We start from the raw sequence: 18386 nt of genomic DNA on the forward strand, positions 1-18386 counted from the left end.
GCCCAAAGGGAGTGGGGGAACAACACAGCCAAGAGCATCACCTAAAATGGGACCCAGGGCAAGTCTCCCACCTCTACGACAGGAAGTTGAGAAAGAAAATCACCTCTGCAACAGTTACCTGAGGATCCCCCAGAGGATGGACTCGGACACTTCTGCACTTCTCAGGGGGTGGCTGCACGAGAGCCCCGAGCACCCAGTGTAACACACATCAGCGCTGCAGAGCCCCAAAAGGCTGTGTGGAGGCACCTGCAGGACGGAGAAACATAGACAGGTGAGCAGACAGAAAACACAGAACACAAGCCCCTTGTTTGCGACGAGCCTGCCAGCCTCAATTCCAAAGCACGTTACTCTAAGAAGAAAGATAACAAGATCAGCAACCAGCAGATGAATTCATCCCAGATGAAATGAAAACAATACAGCAACCTAAAAATTAAAATAGAGCAGATTTTAAAATAACCATGTTTAGGATTCTCACATTGGATAAAGAGAAAACATCCACAAAAACTTGGAAGAGATTATAAAACAAGAACTGGAAAAACAAAATAAGAACAGTAGAACAAAGAAAATTAGAAATGAAACATGAAGTCATAAAAAAATAACCATCTAAGTACATGATACAAAGTCTAAGTGGGCACCAGTGGAGACAGATTTCCCCGTGGAGAGCACAGGTAAAAATTAAGAAAAGCAGTTTTGAGACATGGAGATCGACTGACTGGTTTCAATCTATCCCCTCACAGGAGACCCAGAATAAGAGAATCGAGGTCGGGGTGCAGACCACAGGCCACGTTTACGTGAAGACAAAATGCCTGGGATGTCCAGGATCGAAGATCCTTTCTGTTCTCAGACAGGAAGAACACACCAAGTGCCAAGCAGCGTCACTGAAACAACCCACACTTGACAATTATCGTAGTGAAATGTCAGGACATTAAGGACACAGTAAGGAAAGACAGATTTCCCTCACAGAAATGGCAATTCAACGGACAGCAAGCTTCTCGTCAGCAGCAAGAGTCGTGTCTTTAAAATTCTGACTCGAAATAACTGCCAACGAGGAGTTCTATACCAGTTAACCCTCATTCAAGAGTGAGATCAGAAGAAAGACTTTTCATACACTTTCCAACAGGCACGTCTGTAACCGCCACACTATGCCCGTCCTGCCACGGTGGGTCACCTGGGAATCTGCTCTGAACCTCTCACCTGCTCTTAGCGTTGCGTGTGCCTCCAGAAACTAATAGCCTGTCTTCCTCCGTTTCCAAGCCTCCTGCAAGAGCCCCTGTAACCACGCAGAAAAGTATCCAGGGCAGGAGAGGAGGCACTCCGAGGGCAGGACGGAGGTGCTGAGTTGGCCAGAGTCTCCGTGTGTTAGACTTGCTCATAGAATCCCCTGTGCCGACCCTACCCTCCCTGCCTGTTGATGGATGTGGTCTTCTAACCTACTTTTGCTTCACCAACACCCTCTTCAGCTCTAAACTATTATTGTATTTTTTCAGATCCAGAATTCCAATTTGATTCCTGGCTGTAATTTCCAATATCATTATTTCTTTGAACATATTAAGCCTTACCAAACTGTATTCTTGCAAATTTCATTATCTGGACCACCCACAGGTCAGTTTCTTTTTTCTCCTGTTTTTCTTGGATTTGATCACATGTTCATGTTGCCTGGTGTGTGACTAACATTACACACTTTATTTCTACGTTTTAATGTTTATTTATTCATCTGGGGGAGACGGGCAGAGAGAGAGAGAGAGAGAGGGAGAGAGAGAATCCCAAGCAGGCTCCTCACTGTCAGTGCAGAGCCCCACACAGGGCTCAAACCCACAAACCGTGAAATCATGACCTGAGCCGACCGAGCCACCCAGGTGCCCCGTATGTTACACATGCTAAAACCATGAAAGATAACTGGAGACCTAAGATGGTATTTTCTTCCTTCTCTGGAAAGGATTGACCTCCACTTCTGGCTGGGAGCCAAAAACACAGCACCCCGGTCACACAGCTGCGGTCTGAGGCTGAGCTTCAGGCCCCATGAGGTTTGGCATTCCTCCAGGTCACTCTTGTCCTAGAGTAAGGCATTACGGAGCCCCAACCCAAAACCCCAAAACCCGAGGGTTTACTAGACCCTCTGTCTCTGCAGGGATGTCAGACTAATAACTTAATCCCCTGGGTCTTTGGTCTCTTGGGAGCTTTGCTCAGAAGCTGAGGTTTTTGTTTTGTTTTTTATAATTTTTGTAATGTTTTATTTTTGACAGAGTGCGAGCGGGGAGGGGCAGAGGGAGGGACAGAGACTCTGAAGCAGGCTCTGCTGATAGCAGTGAGCCCATGTGGGGCTCGAACTCACCATCATGACCTGAGCCGAAGTTGGATGCTCAACTGAAGCACCCAGATGCCCCAGTAGCGGAACTTTCTAATACCTCTTCCAAATAGAAAGATGCTCACTGGGGGAAAAGTTCACCTTTCTGGAATGCTTCACTCCCTTGTTGCGGAAGGGTTGGTCATAACGACCTAGCCTGCCCTTTCTGTAGCGGAAACCGAGAGTGATCTTTCACAGCAAGGTGGATCTTATCTTAGAATCCGTGTAAAGCTCTTCAGGGGCCTTTGTAGATGATACTTTTGGCAGCCCTTCTAACAGTGTCCCCAATTTAGTTTCAGGTACTGTGGTGGCTTCGTGACGTGTCAGCTAAGTTAGCCTTAACTACCATCCCTCCTCCCCCCTCCCAACCCCTTTCCCACGGGGTTTGCTAACTGGATCACAAGAGGCATCTCGCTGAGGTTTGGCGGACGGAGGGTGAAGCCGCAGCGGTCCGGTTTTCACACGTGGGCGGTCCGGGGGGGGCCCCAGGTGTGGCTGCGGCCCATCCGCTACTGCACACCTGCTAGCTCACCTCGCTGGTGGGAGGCAGGTGTGCGGTCCTGCGACGGACGGTGCCAACTTCTTCTGCAGGACGTCGCCAGGGCCGGTCCGTCCTCCCGGCTTCCTGCTTGTGCCCACGCCCCCTGTCCCCGGCAGCTTCCCCTCGGCGCCGCCTGCTCCAGCACAGCCGTGGACTAACAGCCTTCGGAGGCCGTCCAGCCAGCTCCGCGGCGCGAAAGGTCCGCCCCCTCGATCCCCGCAACGGCGCCCCCGGGGGTCCTGCGTCTGCCTGGGCGTCCGCCTGCCGCCGCCCGAGCGCCCGGCGGCAGAGGGAGTCCTGCTTGGCCCCGGCCCACGCGGGGCTCCTTGCTCCCCCGGTGGTGGTGTCCGTGTGACGGCGGCGATCCCGGGACCCTCGGAGGCGCCAGGCGGGCGCGGGGCAGAAGCGAGGTCAGGACCCCGGGAGGGTTCGCGGGCCCTGGAGGCCGCTGGGCGGAGTGGAGCGCGCCCCGCCCAGGCTCTGCTCGCTCTCGCGGCCGCAAGGGTCCTCCTCGCGCATCCGACTCTCCGGACTAAGGCACACGTGTCCCCCGTGGGCGCCACCGCCTGCCGCGCGGAAGAGACCGCGGGCGGCAGCCCGCAGCCCACGCGCGCTGGGACGCGCCTCCGCGGCCGGCGCAGGCGCACCGCCCTCCCCGCGGCTGCGCGTGCTCCGCGGCTTGGCCCCTCCGGGACCCCGTAGGGCGTCTCCATGGCGACCGCGTGGGCCTGGCGGCTTGCATCGTTGGGCTGCACCGCTCTCGGTTCCCCGCGTGCCAGCGAGCTCCTGCTCGCGGAGAAGGGCGCCGCAGGTGAGGTGGGGCGGGGTGGGGTGGGGTGGGGGGGCGCTGCAGGTGAGGCAGGGGGCGAGGCGGGGGAGGGCGCCGCAGGTGAGGTGGGGGGAGGCAGGGGAGGTGCCACAGGTGAGCGTGGGGTGGGAGGGCGCCGCGGGTGAGATGGGGGGACAGGGGAACTGTCGCAGGTGAGGAGAGGGTGCAGGGGAAGGGCGCTGCAGGTGAGGGGGGTGGGGTGGGGGTGGGGGTTCGCTGCAGGTGAGGTGGGAGGTGCCTGGTGGGAGGGCGCCATAGGTGAGGCTGGGGTGGGAGGGCGCCACGGGTGAGATGGGCGCAGGCAGCAGAAGGAAGGCGGTGCCCCCTTGGCCCACCGTGCCCTGTCCGGCTGCCCCGGGAAAGGCTGTGCACCCCAGGCCTGGAACTTGAGGACTAACGGGTCGCCCAACCAGGTCCGGTGCAGATGAGGAAACTGAGGCAGGCATGGTGGGGACGTGGCGCAGCCTCCGCCCCCCCCAGGAGTCCGCTCTACCCATTTTCGGGTCCTGTTGTTTCGCTGTCGTTCTGAGACTTTTTTTCCCCTCAGGAGGATTGTAGGAGGTTGAAGCGGCCTTCACGGTGCTGATTCCCAGGAGAGGATCCATGAGGGAAGGCCCGGGGTGTCCGTGGGTCGCCCTCTCTCATTCATTGCTCAGCCTTTGGGCAGCTCCTTAACTACCCCAAGCCTCACACTCCTCAGCACAAGCACGGGAAGGAAGTATGTGTGTGCGCTCGTGTACCAGCCAAGTGGAGCGTTAACCAGGGATCGCGTGTGAGCCCATTAGCATTCCAATGTGTGTTATTACCGCTGGATCCGTTGTTTAGAAATTACACAGGGAGGGGCACCTGGGTGGCTCAGTCGGTTTAGCGTCTGGCTTGTGCTCGCGTCATGATCTCCCGGTTCGTGGGTTTGAACCCCTTGTCGGGCTCTGTGCTGACAGCTCAGAGCCTGGAGCCCTCTTCGGAGTCTGTGTCTCCCTCTCTCTCTGCCCTTCCCCTGCTCACGCTCTGTCTCAAAAATAAATAAACATTTTTTAAAAAGTTAGAAATTACACGTGGAAGTGTGCTTCCCCAGAAGAGGTGCTGGTGAGCAGCAGTTCTTAAACTACTTTGGGAATATTGTTGAACAACTCAAAGTGAAGATTCTTTTTTGACAGATTTTCCCAGCACCTAACTTTGTGTTCCCCAGACCCAGCGCTGCTCCCTGAGCCGAACGGGCAGGATTCCTGGGCTCGGGGAGGTTGGTACCCGGTGGGGGGGATGGGGGGCGGGGGAGAGCTCAGAACCTCAGCAGGAGTACGCAGTGTGGACGGGGGATCCGTCCACACCACGTTTACGGGAGGAACGTATTGGCTTCCAGGCCGAAACCTTCTGACGTTTTCATCCCTAATATAGCCATTCTTGTTTTGGGTCATTGTGTTTTCCAGGAGCTTAAAGCGGAATCTTGGAACTCTGTGCTGCGAAGTGAGGCTCATACGTTTAATCAGAACCTTCTGGACTTCCTGCTTTCTTCCTTCCTTCGAACTTGAGTGTCAAATTTATGATACCGTTTATGAAAAATGGTGGTTTTGTAAGCAAGTGACACTGTCGCAGATCTGCCCCATAACCACCCCGTGCCACCTGGGTGAGTGTGGCAGTGACCTAGCTGTGGCCGTGTCTCCCTCTGTGTCTCCAGGTGACTCCAGAGCGCGCAGGATGAGCAGTGGCCCCCCGACGGCTGGCAGATGGACGGAAGCGGCCCCTCCGAGCTGCCCCCTGGGGCGGCTGATCCAGAGCGCGGTGCCGGCCAAGTTAGCAGCGTGCCCGCCTCCCCCTCCGGAGAGGTTCACCAGGAGGTCAAGGGGGTCGTCCTTTCATCGGTCTTAGACTTGAGTCAACGTGGCCTTCACCATTTAGAAGAGATCTTTAAAATCCCCAACATTAAAGTAAGTGGGGCATTTCTCATTTGTGCCTCTGCCTGGTAGACATGAATGGCTTTTACTTGGAGGCCTCACCTGAGGAGAGAGATTCCAGAATGAGACAGAAGAGGGTTGACTCAGGGGCTCATGTGCGGCTCAGCACAGAGTGAGAAACTGAGGTACGGGGACGAGCCAATGCAAATACCTCGTGGAGTTGGGCCGTGATACCCATCCTGTCTCCCCAGAGGCTCTTAAGCACCAAAGAGCTGGTGGTAGAAACCACTGCCCATAACACCCTTGGCCTCACGTAAAACACCGCGCCCACAGACCCCCACACAACATCGAGTCAGTTGACCACTGTTTCTCAGCCCTCTCTGCTGACATTACCCGTGGACTTTGCCCTGTGCCCAGTGTCTTCGCCAGGCCCGTGCCAGCTGGTAATCCAGGGAGCGCTGTCTCACCCCCCCCCCCCCCCCCCGTGATTTCTAGAACAAGCTTCGGTCAGAGCACAGTTTTGACGTGAGCGGGGCTCCTGCTGCCTGGTACTCCTGTAATTTCCTTAAATCTCATTCGTCTCCATCTGGAACGCGAGAGTGAGCATATTGCTGTGGGTTATTGCAAGACCTGGACCGCAGTGTCCACAGCATGGTACACGCCAGACACGCTGCACCGTTGCGGTGTGGACTGACCTTTGGGAGTGCTTTTACAAAGCTGCAGGCCCTAATCGTAAGTGGCTGCTCGAGGACTAAATCCTCTGCTGCACGTGACACGCCCTGGTTTTGCTGCCCAGGCCGCCACCGGCCTTGCCGTCCCTCCCCGAGCACCCACCTCTTGGAGTGAATTCCTGGGTCGTCTGGGCCGCTGTGTGCCCTCTGCGCGGGCACACGCTCCCAGCTGGCAGTCCGGACCCTGATGGTGCCACGAGACTGTGTTACCTCTGTGCATAAAGGAAGAAGGAGCCTGCTTTTCAAGCTTACTAAAGAAGCATCATAACTGCTTGTGCCCTTCGGAAAACAGAGACGTGAATAGAGATGTTATCGCCATGGCAACCAATCACTGAAGGAGGCGGCCGCTCGGCTCCGTGGCCTTCGAGGGGTTATGGGTACACGTGCTGGCGAAATAGCCATCACTGGAGTCGCCGCGAGCACGTCCACCACTTTCACGGCCACATGCGGTCCTGGAGCGCGGGAGGGCCCAGTTTCCCCGGGTCTCGCCGGCCCGGGAGGGAGGGTGGGCTCCTGCCAGGGTGCAGTCACCTGGCTGTTCCCTCAAGCCACTGTGGTTTTGGAGTCGGGCACTTAGAAGCAGCTTGCCCTGAGACAGCGGGCCTGGGGGGCTTGGAGCCCACGCTGCAGCCTCGCGTCGAGGTGTGCACACCCCTGCCACAGTGACCGCCAGCTCGTGTCCCCGAGACCACCCGCGGCCAGCAGGGTAACTGCCCACGGCTTGCCTGGCGGGATAGTTTGCTTTCTGTGCGCTTGTAAAGCTCCTGTCGTGACCCGTGAAGGGGCTCGGAGGACGGCCTCGGAGGCAGAGTTGGGAGTGGGGACAGCGTGGCCCGAGGGGGTGGCTGGTGCTTCCCTAGCACTCCCATGCACCCCGCATCGCTCGCTTAGCGTAGTCTGGCAGGTGGGTCCCCTGAGCCGCTTCATAGGGGAGGATGCTGGAGCCCAGAGAGGTTTGGGAACTTGCTCAAAGTCACTCAGCCAATAAGGTTTTGCAATCTAGATTTGAACCCAGGAAGCGTGGCTTCCAGGCCATTCTCGTGACTTTGCGCTCTGCTACCTGGGTAGGGAGGTGTGACCTACGACCTGTAACGGCCCCATCGGGGGGGTTCTTCTCCACCCACGATCGTGCTGTGCCCGACTGTGGGATTATATGTGCCCACGTGACCCAACCAGAGTCCCCGCGGCACATGCCGTCTTCAGCCTTCCCTTCCTGCTCCTTCTGACGCCTGATGGAGACTTGATGGCGCCGGGCTGGCACTTGGAGCCCTTGCTGAGGTGGTGGGGGCTGGGGTCGTGTTTGGGCACCTGCCCGTCAGAGACCGCGCCGCGGAGAGCAGCGTGGCGCACCTGTCTTTTAGTTTCCTTTGATTTTCTGCTTGGGATGGGTCCCTGACCAGACTCCGCTCCTGCTGCCTGTCCACAGAGCAGAGGCCCGCGGGGCGCTGAGTGCTAGGGCGCGAGGGCGGGGGCAGTGACCGTGGAGCCTGAGAAGCGCTGAGCGTGGGGGCCCACGAAGGAGAAAAGGGGTTTAAAACTCGGGAAGTACGTTTGGTCTGAGGGGTGTTTGTAGCAAAAGCCCTGTGTGGTGGTGGAGTCCCTGTCCAGCCCGCGAGGCGCGCGAGGGTCCTGGTGCTTTTCTTTCCCCCTTGTCTGCTGTTTAAACTACGGAAGGATCAGTCAGTGTGACTTTTCTTTCAGTTTGGTGTGTGTGGTTGCAAAAGCTAGCGTTTGTTCTGGAGCTGCCTTGGCTAAGTCACGGCTCAAAACGTGCTTAGTTGACAGAACGTTCTCTTCTCTTCCCTGGAAGCAACTGCATCTTCAAAGAAACGCCCTCTGCGAGATTCCCGCAGACTTCTTCCAGTCGCTGCCAAACCTCGCGTGGCTGGACTTCCGCTACAACAGCATCAGAGCTCTTCCTTCTGGGATCGGGTCTCACAAGTGAGTGGCGCATTTCCAGACTTCAAGAACCATCACGTTTTCAGATGCCTGAGTGCCTGCTCTTTTGCTGCGTAGCTTCTACTCCTGGTTGAATTTTGGTTTCAGCTAGAAGCTTTTAACGCTATTTTTGAAGCCAGCTAGGAGATGCAACAAAGCACTTGACTGTAGTTATAATTTAGGGTAGGGGATGCTGGCAGCCACAGTGCCTTTGCTGGGCCATCCGTGAGGTTTTGGCAACACCTGGTTCCATCCCTGACTCTCCTCACGGGAAGCTGCCTGAAGGTCAGAAATAAGGCTGAGGAGCTACAGCCGGCCTCTGTGCTCCTGAGGACTCGTGTATACCTTTTAGTTTCTGGTAAAGAACAAGAAATGCTTTCCGTTTGGAGAGTTGGAAACCCCACATTCCTGCGGCTCTGATTCCAGGGATTTCCTAGCACCCCCGCTTCTAGAACAAATGCCTCGCCTCCCTCCCTCCTCCTCACGTGGGCTCTCCCCAGCAGCTAAGGGTCAGCTGGCACCGGCACTCCCCCGGGAGCCACGCTCTCTGGGAGCTCGGCCTACTGTCCTGACCCCGTTGCTTTTAGCACCCCCGTCTTTCCAGATCAATGTTTCTTACCCTTTTGAAAACCCGGTAACCCTTGTAGGCTGTCCTATAATGCCAGCGCTTCCTGGGCAGAGGGGAGCACGTGCGTAGGCCCTGGGAGCGTGTGCCTGGTGGACGTGAGGGACGGCAGGGAGGCCAGAGAGGAACACAGGAGGCAGAAGGGGCAAGAAATGCCTTGAAAGAGGGTCAGCCCAGCTAGCAGGCCAGGGATGCAGTGTCGGATTTCATTTTGAAAGAGCTTGGGAATCACAGTGGGTCGGAATGGAGAGGGCTGCAGTTTGACTTGGCTTTGAGGTCACTCTGTAAGGGGGGGCGAGGGTGGTCGTGGAAGGCCAGTTAGGAGGCTACGCGGCCGTCCCCGCCAGAGGCGGCGGCCTGGGCCAGGCTGACAAGGCAGAGTGCCAGGTGGACTTGAGGGCCGGTGGGGTTCAGGTTGGCTCAGGGCATGGGAGGAAGAGAGGTGTCCCAGCGCGACCCCCGGTTCTTATGTGAGTAATCACGTCCGCACACGGCCGTGGTGGCCCCTCCAGGCAGCAGAGCGGGAGGCTGTAAAGGCCCTTCACTTGCCTGGAGGGTGGCTCACTGCTTGCTGAAGTGTTTTGTAAGAAGTGAGCGTTCTGTCCGTGTAACAGTGAGAGAACATGTGTGAACCTTTTGTGCCTTTTCAGGCCCCACAAGGAAGCAGCTGACTTCTGATGACAAGCTGGGGTCTCCAGCAGGGGGCAGTCAGAGCCAGGAGCCGTCTTCCTGGAGCTCTGGGGCCTTCGGGATCTGTGGGTGGTGCCGCTGGACGCACAGAACCCTGTCCCAGGCTCCAGAGCCAGGGCGGTGTGACGGTGGCTGAGGGCCGCGCCCACCGCCCACCGTGTCCCTTCCAGCTGACGACCTCGTGAGTCTTCTGAGCTGCTGGTTAGGGCAGGTTGGGAAGGAAGGCTTTGTTCTTCCCAGGGTGACTCATCTTTTGTGTTGAGGATAATTTAGTGCTTTCTGTCCCTAGACTGTGGCGTTAGCACAGTTGAGGAGAGGGTTTGCTCCTCAGAGTGTAAACAAACGAAAGCCTCTTCCCAAAGCGCTGCTCTTTCTTCTAAAATAAGCACACAGTTCTCCAAGTTTGGAATTTGTTGGTTTGCCAGTCAAAGCCAGCTGCTGAGTGTCGTTTAAGATATAATTTTGCATGTGATTTATAGCCCATTATATCATTAAAATTAGATCTGCTTGCCGAAGAGCTGAAACATATTAATCAGAAGTGTTAAGTAATTACGGGCTTATTAAAAACCTTAAACTTTCCAAAAGGCCTAATGAAAGCAATGCCAGTACTAATGTTCTCCCCGCTCATTGTCCTGGATGTGTAAGCTTTGCTAGCAGAGAGAGAGAGAAATTTGTACGTCAGCATACGCGCCTCCCCCGGCAAGCCACTGCGGTGTATGCGTTCCGTGGAGAATCTGTGAAACAGCCCGTGGACTGACAGTGCCTAGGGGTCGACATTTACAAATTTATTATTTAACGTGTGCACGAGAATATTCAAACCTGTCATTGCATAAGGCGGGAAGACGCTTCCTTGGTGAGTGGTTGGTTCCCGCGGTCTGCGCCCCCGTGAGCAGGCAGGTGGCGGGGACGTCCAGGGCACCGGCCGCCTGCTCACGGGGGCGCAGACGCGGGGTCTGTCCGTCGTGTGGGGAGCAGGCACTGCCCCGTTCTCGGGCCGTTTCTGTACCCCACGACTGGGGCTAAACCAACCCCCGGTGGTTGAAGTGATGGCGTTGACATGACTCACTCTGCATACACTGAGAAAAGTTTGACCGATAACGTCTGTTCCTTTCAGACCTCACATAAGTAAGGAAAACCAAGGGAGTAAATGGGAAGAAAGTCGTCTCACCCCTTGGCGATCTGATTTTCCTTTGGGGTTGCTGGTCCGGAACTTAAACTTCATTGGGCCGGAACGGGAGAACTCTCACTTGTGTGTCTGTGACGTTGCCTTTCCGCTTTCAAATCTTGGGGACCCTGACCAGTCGTGATGCTGGATTTTAATGGTTTCACCGTCCAAGGGGAGATAAGGCTTGAGATGGCCTCCCTCCACCCGCCGCGCGGATTCACACGCGGGGTCTGTAGGTGCATTCAGCTGCTGGCCTCCTCTCTGGCGGGAGGGCCGAAGGCGCGGACGCAGGGTGGACGGCTCTCCAGCCCCGTGGTCAACCGGCTGCTTTCCTGGGGCCGCTGAGGGCTCGGCGACTCCCGGGCCCGCGATAGAGGAGGAGGCGGGTGGGGGCTTTTCTCCAGGCGGTTGTGAGGGCAACCCCGTCGTGGCCGGCGGCCATCCCCGCACGGTCAGCAGCCCCGTGTGCCCGGGACTCCGGCCGGCCGGCCGTGTGCTGCAGCGAAGGTGTGGAGATCGAATACTACGGCCGACTTGACAGTTCTCCAGACGTCGCTCGGCGAAGCCCGGGGTGACACGGATACAGGGGGAGGGGTCCCGCCCTCGTCCCGGGTGCCCGTCCCCAAGCCTGGAAACATGAGCCGGGGTGTTTGTGGTCTTTTCATGCCAGATTTCAGCTGCTGGTCCCTAAAAAGTGAAGGAGAGAAAGAAATTGATCCCTAGTGTATGATGAGTCTTCAGAATTCCACGGGAGGGGCGCCGGGGTCAGTCAGCTGAGCGCCTGACCCGGGATTTCAGCTCAGGTCATGGTCTCACAGTTCGTGGTTTGGGCCCCACATTGGGCTCTGCACTGACAGATTCTCTCTCTCCCTCTCTTAAAATAAATAAACCTTTAAAAAAAAAAAGAATGATGTGTGTAAAACAAAAGAAGCACAGTATGGTAAAAGGGGGAAGATAGAATTTAAGGTGAAATACTCCTTTTTTCCTATCATTCAATCAGTAACTTTTTAGTGTTGCTAAAAAGTGTTACTTTCTCGTGCTCCTTCTCTCCTCTCTCTCCATGGCTAGTTGGTGAGAGATTTTGCAGGGGTGTTAGGTGTTCCACGAAGGAAGGGGTCTGGAGCCCGGTGCAGGGAGAAATGCCCCGATGCCACACTTCCTCGTCTGAGACTACGGATTCTCCCTCCCCAGCCGGACAGCGTGCCGCGCCGCAGCGGGCTCCCGGCACTTCGAGCGGGGAGGACTTGCTGGCGGAGCGCCTTAGGGTGCGAGGCCTCCTCACAGCATGCCTCAGGAGACGCGGGCAGGAGTCCCGTCCCCCTGCAGGGCGGCGGTGCCCTCGGTTCCGCGGCTGTCACCGCTCGGGGAGGGTCCCGCTGGCACTCGTGGGTAGAGACAAGGAGGCAGCTGGACGCCCCGCAGGACGGGCCGCCTGACCGAGAGTCGCCTGGCCCCAAGCGTCAGTTTGCCGACGGGGGAGTCTGGCCCATGCCGAGACGGGGGCCACACGCGGGGCACGCCATAAACGAGTGTGCCCACGCTGAAGCTGACTCCAGGGAGAGGAGGTAGAGGAGGAAATTTGACGGTGTCTTTTAGGGACGGTCATTTGATTTTCTGCTTTTTAAACTATGTATTTTTTGTTTTATTTTAAAGGCATTTGAAAACTTTGCTTTTAGAAAGAAATCCTATCAAAATGTTACCTGTGGAGCTGGGTAAGTATTCAAGCAATACCATAAAAGCTGGCTGTGAAATGCTGCCTTTTTGAGTTAGTGGAACCTGTAGTGGACGTATCAGGCGAGTCGCGGGGGCCAGCTGGCTACTATTTACAGTTGCTTCCACTGTGTCCCTCGGGGCCCCAGACCCTGCGGCTCCCAAGAGCTGTTACGCGGGGACCTGCGTTCTTCGTAGAAAGTGTGGCATGTAAACACGGGGGGAGAGAGAAGAAGGATGTGGCGCTTTGTAGCCAGCGCACAGCTCAGGAAAGCTGGCGTCACACTGCAACTCCCGAGCCCCGGTCCGGTCCGGTCCCCGCTGCACCCTGTCCCTCCCGGGGGGCCCGCGGGTCCGGACTCGCCCTCCCCTCGCTTTCCTGGAGGGCTCTGCCACTGACGGCTCTCAGACGATGTCTGTTCCAAGGACCCTCCTTTTGTGTTTGTTGCTTTTTGTTTTTAATAGGAACTTTATTGTCACATCGGTTTCCAGGCAACACCCGGTGCTCCTCCCAACAGGGGCCCTCCTCACTGCCCATCCCCCACCCAGGACCCTCCTTTTGAACCGTCTCTAAGTTGAAGCCTCCCGACGAGCTGTCCTGGAGACTTGCAGTTTGGGCTCAGCACTGCGGTCTTGGGGTGGATCTGCGGGGACACGTATGAGGGCGTTGCCTTCACTTTTACTCACTTTCCTTGCTGTGAATGACGAGGAGGAGGAAGCAGAAGATGATGTTCTCCTTTCCGCATCTGTCTCGTTTCGTCTCCTACTTCTGCTCTTTACTGTCTTTGTTTCTTTAGGTTTAACTTGCTGTTCTTTCTCTAACCTGTTGAGCTGGAGGCTCAGATCGCTGGTTTTCAACCTGTCTTTTCTAACCTATGCTGTGACAACTGTGATTTCCCCCAAGCGCTGCCGTGGCTGCTCCCACGAGCCCCAAAACGCGGCATCTCCGGATGTTTTCCGACGTGAACCTTGTCAGGTGCTTACTGGCCATTCAAGACGGACTAGTGTGGCCGCTGCCACCTTCTTCTGTCTACTCTTTACGTGATGTGTTTTTCCACTCTCTTACTTCGAACCTCTCCGTTGCACGCAGCCTCTCCATTGCATGGCTGGTAGGCAGTATGTAGCAGGGTCTTGCTCTTCCGTCCAGTCAGACTATCTCTGCCTTTTAATGGAAGTGGTTAGACTGGTTAATTTAATATAATCATTGACATGAACGGATTTAGGGCTGTCATTTTACTCTTTGCTGTTTGTCTCAAGGCTTTTTTTCTGTTCCAATAACTGCATGTTGATTGGGTATTACTTAGACTTCTATTCTAACTTTTATATTGACTTTTTAGTTATTCTTCTTAACATGCCTTTACCGTCTCACGGTTGCTGTCGGGGTTACACCACGCATGCTTCGAGCTAGCGCTGTCCTGTGTCACCACCTGATGTCACCACCTGATAGCCATACCGGCCTGCTCTCTCCGGTCCTCCTTATACTCAGCCTGTCCTACAGATGAGGTCTACCTATGTTATAAACCTGCAACACAGACTTACAGTTTTGGCTTTCAGCGGTCACGTATTTTTAGAGAAACTAAGAGAAAAAAAGTATTTTATGTATGCTTAACGTGTAGCATTCCAGGTAGACATCTCTTCACTCTTTCCTGAAGATACAGCTGGTATCCTTTTCCTTCAGCCTGAAGAACTTCTCTTCAGATTCCTTAAAATCAGTCTGTTGGCAGACTTTTAGTTGTTATGTTTCTGGAAATGTCTTCATTTTGCCTTAGTTCTTTTTTGATGTAAATAATTTTTTTAAGTTTATTTATTTTGAGAGAGAGGGAACATGGGGGAGGGGCACACAGAGGGAAAGATAGAGAATCCCAAGCAGGCTCTGCACCGTCAGCACAGAGCCCAATGCGGGGCTCGAACCCATAAACCGTGAGATCATGACCTGAGCCAAAATCAAGAGTCAGTTAACAGACTGAGCCACCCAGGCACCCCTTGCCTTGATTCTCAAAGGATATTGTTGATTAAAAATAGGGGTTGAATTTGTTTCATCCAGGACTTAAAAGAAGTTCCACTGCCCTCAGGCCTCTGAGGTCACTCACTCTTCGTCCTCCTTTATGAACTGTGTCCATTGGCCTTGGTTACTTTCAAGATTTCTCTGTATCTTTGCTTTTCAGTGCTTTGACTCTGAGGTCCTTAGCTGTGGTTTTCTTTATATTTTTCCTACTAGGTGTTTGTTAAACTTATCCAGTTTTGAAATTCACATCTTTTGGCCAAATTTGAGAAAGATTTTGGTCATTAACTCTTCAAATATTTTTCTGTTCCTGTCTCTATTTATTTGTCCAACCTTTTGTTATTGTCCTACAGATTACTGAGCTTCTGTACATTTTAAAAAGGTAATTTTTCTGCTCTTCAGAGAAGATAGATCGGTATCTTCAAGTTCATGCATCTTTTTCTGTCATCTCTAATTGGCTGTGAAAACCGTCTAGTAATTTTTTTTCAGATACTGTGTTTTCAGTCCTTGGATTTTCATATTAAAAAAATAGTTTCTATTTTTCTGTGCAGAGTTCTTTTGCTTCATTTAGTATAAACAAATTTTTCCTTTAATAATTTTTTGGATTATATCTTGGACGTTGTGGTAGATACACTGTGGAGATTCTGGGTTCTGTTATCTTCCTCATTAGAGTACTGGTTTTTAAAAATAGGTAAGTTGAGGGGCACCTGGGTGGCTCAGTCGGTTAAGTGTCCAACTCTTGGTTTCGGCTCAGGTCATGATCTCACGGTTTCCTGAGTTCGAACCCCACATCGGGCTCCAAGGTGACAGTGCAGAGCCTGCTTGGGATTCTCTGTCTTCCTCTCTCTGCTCCTCCCCCATTTGCACTGTCTCTGCCTCTTTCAAAATAAATAAATAAACTTAAAAAAAAAAATTTTTTTTTTAATAGCTAAGTTGAGAGAACCCGGACTCCCGACTGTCTCTGGCATCGGGCAGCAGGTGCGGCCGTGCTGTGTGCGGGAAGTTCAGGACCGTGCCAGGGATTTGCACGTGGGCCGTCTGCACGGCGATGTAGGGCCCCCCTTGGCGGTCCTCTTCTGTCTGGAGTGCACCCCTTCGCTTTCTGGCTGGTGCAGTAGCTCTGTGGTCTGTCCTCTGGCGCTACAAGGTCACATAGGTTTCTGTCTGTTACAGCTGCCCCGCGTGGGGCCCTCTGGGGCCTTCCGTCAGGCAGAAAGCCATACAGATGGTACAGGCGTTTGTGTCTTTCTCTTCTGGAAGCTGTCATTCCCCCTCTAGTTTCTGCCTGCTTTTCATTTCTGGCTGGCCCACGGGTGGTGTATATTCTGCCCAGTTTCTGCAGACTGGTTATCTGCAGGGAGTTGATCAGATTGGAGCTACGCCAACATTGCGGGAAGCAGAGTTTTCACTGTACTGTTTGTAGCATCACTTAGTGGTTCTCTAGACACTATGCCGTCCATCCTTGACCGATGACCGTCGGCTGAAGTCAGACTTTCACCACTTTTAGTTCCATTGCCTCCTTCCTGCCTTTTGTGCTGTTTTCATAGATTTTGCTTTTACGTCTTGTTATAAATCCCACAAACGCATCTTAAACTGTCAGTATTTATTTATATTTTCTTACATGTTTAACCTTCGTTTCTCAAGTTGCCTGCTTTCACCCAGGATGACCGTCGTGGCCTGAAGAGCTCCCTTTAGTATTATCGTTTCCTCTTTGGTAATGAATTCTTCAAGTTTGCTTTTCTAAAAAGTCATCTTTATTTTCCATCCTATTTGGAGGCTGTCTGGCTGAGTAGAGAACCCAGGTTTCAGAGATGTGTTCACTACTTTGAAAATGTCTTTATCGTCTTCTGGCTTCTAACTCCTGCTGAAAAGCCAGCTGTCAGTCTTACTGTTTTTCCTTTAAAACCGATGAAGCTTTTTTCGTCTGGCTGCTTAAAACTCCTCTCTTTGTGTTTAATTTTCAGCAGTTTACCTGCGGTGTGCCTGGGCGCACCTCTCTTTGCATCCGCTTTATTTGGGGTTCACCGAGCTTCTGGAACCTTTAGCGGGGTCTTTAATCAGAGCTGGACAACCCCTGGCTATTGACATTCTTTCTGCAGACCTTGCTTCCTTCACATCCTTTCTTCTCTCCTCCTGGGCCGCCCTTCGGTGGGTGTCGGCATCTCCACTCTGTCCTGCGGCCTCGAGTCTGCCCCTCTTTCCCGTCCCCTCTCGTCTCTGCTCCGGATCCTGCTGCTTTGCGTTCGCCGGCCTTGCGGCTCACGGGTTCTGTCCTCTGCTACTGTACTCTCTCCCTCCGTCCAGGGGCGGTCAGCTGGACTTGAAACTGTGCGAACGGCGGGGGAGACGTGGCGTCCCTGAGCCGGGTCACCGACTGCCGCCGGGCAGCTCGGGCGATCCGACAGCTGCCTCTCGCCCGTGTTCCCGCAGGGCCGTCTGGGTGGGCTCAGGGCGCTTGACCCACCCACAGGCGTCTTCTGTCAGCACGCTAGCGTGCCGTTCACTGGGCTCTGGCCTCCACTGTGGGACCCGGAAGTTACCCCTGTGCCCGTGTGTGTGATGGTTTGTTGCTCCTTTGTGCTTTTCAAGCTCGTTTCTCTGCGTCTTCGGTGACTCTGATGTTTCCAGGCGTGACTGCCTTTGGCGGTCACCTACTTGGGGTGAACTTCTGGACAGTACCCTGGCGTCTGTCAGCGGGCGGGGGGCACGCGCGCCGTGCTTTCCTCAGAGAGCGTGCCGGGCCCCGCTCGGGTCCTCCGTGGCTCTCGTTCCGGGCGTGTGCACCAGCGTACGTGAGGCCGTCCCGCGGGCCTCCGGAGTTCTCCCCTCTCATGGCGTTTCTCTCGCATCATCAAGCTCACTTGTGTCCCCTGCCGTCTCGTGTCTGCTGCCGGGTCCCTCTAGAGAACTTTCCGCCCCGGTCTTTGCAATTTCAACTCGAGAACCGCTAGCTGGTTCTTTTCGTATAATTTCTGGTTCTGTCGCCATTTCATCCCTGTTAAGTCATTTTACCATAGTTTTCTGTAATTATTTAAACATGGCTTCCTTCGTGGCTTTGAACATATTTGTGACTGCTTGGAATTTTTTGTTCGCTAAATCCAACATCTGAGCTGCTTGGGGACAGTTTCTAGTGACGCTTGTTTCCTGAGTATGGGTCACGTTGTCCTCCCCGAGCTTTGTTGCGTTTCAGGTGATACAGCAATTTCGTATTCTGGTTTTTGCCTCAGGGCTGTTACCGTCTCTTCTATTCGCTCTATTTCATTTATTTCCTTTTGCGACTCGCCTGGTCTTCACCTGTGCGATCTGCCTCCGCTGCAGAGTTGTTTGGTTTTTTGTACAGCATTTTACAGCAAACGATACATCTGTCGTATCATTTTCCCCCAAATTCCCAATAGGATCTTTAATCTTTCCTCCTTGTTTCATTCCGGGGAGGAGTGTGTGAAGGTGTGGTTTCCTCTCTCACAGGGAACGTGACCACACTGAGAGCCTTGAATCTGAGACACTGCCCCCTGGAGTTCCCCGCCCCCCTCGTCGTGCAGAAGGGACTGGGTGCCATCCTGGCCTTCCTGCAGGCCTGCGCCATGCAGCGGCCTCCTCCCCGAGGGTCAGCTTCTCCAGGTCGGTGGGACCGTCACTGCACCAAACTGCATTAGAACTGAAGTCGCTGCTTGTTAAAACCAGGACCCGGGGAGTCTGTCTCCTCAGTGGCGTCACGGGGAGCACGCTGGGCCTCGCGTGGCCTCTGCTGGACTCACGCCACGATCGGGGGTTCGTGCCGGCCTGTCGGAGCTGTGTCTTTCCTCGGTTCTGTGTTCATGGGTCTGCGCTCTCCGCACCCCTTGCAGAGCCCGTCTAGGGTGGGATCTGGTAAAAGTTCACTGGGTAAATCGAATGAAACTCCTCACCAGTAAGCTTCACC

At 54.4% G+C, this 18386-nt stretch overlaps 2 protein-coding genes across 9 annotated transcripts in view; one reads left to right on the plus strand and one right to left on the minus strand.

The window, feature by feature from the left end:
* Positions 1-3498, minus strand: part of STK32C (serine/threonine kinase 32C) — a 98253-nt gene extending 94755 nt beyond the window's left edge. Inside the window, exons 1-2 of the mRNA XM_040486850.1 lie at positions 2877-3498; positions 119-246 (exon numbers count right to left, since the gene is read on the minus strand). The gene's annotated coding sequence lies outside the window, so the exon portion shown is untranslated. The remainder of the gene's footprint in view (positions 1-118; positions 247-2876) is intronic.
* Positions 3499-3570: 72 nt separating this feature from the next.
* LRRC27 (leucine rich repeat containing 27) overlaps positions 3571-18386 on the plus strand; it is a 37022-nt gene continuing 22206 nt past the window's right edge. The window contains exons 1-6 of one of the 8 annotated variants that reach the window (XM_040486840.1): positions 3574-3696; positions 4872-4954; positions 5142-5639; positions 8148-8278; positions 12409-12467; positions 17933-18085. In XM_040486840.1, coding sequence (XP_040342774.1) covers positions 5439-5639; positions 8148-8278; positions 12409-12467; positions 17933-18085 — 544 coding nt within the window. In that variant the 5' untranslated portion in view covers positions 3574-3696; positions 4872-4954; positions 5142-5438. Of the gene's footprint in view, positions 3697-4734; positions 4955-5141; positions 5640-8147; positions 8279-12408; positions 12468-17932; positions 18086-18386 lie in introns of those variants that run through there. The other 7 variants (XM_040486847.1, XM_040486842.1, XM_040486844.1 and 4 more) reach the window with 7 other exon arrangements.

This window comes from Herpailurus yagouaroundi, unplaced genomic scaffold, assembly GCF_014898765.1.
Source record: "Herpailurus yagouaroundi ecotype Mexico unplaced genomic scaffold, PumYag 163, whole genome shotgun sequence".
Lineage (NCBI taxonomy): Eukaryota > Metazoa > Chordata > Mammalia > Carnivora > Felidae > Herpailurus > Herpailurus yagouaroundi.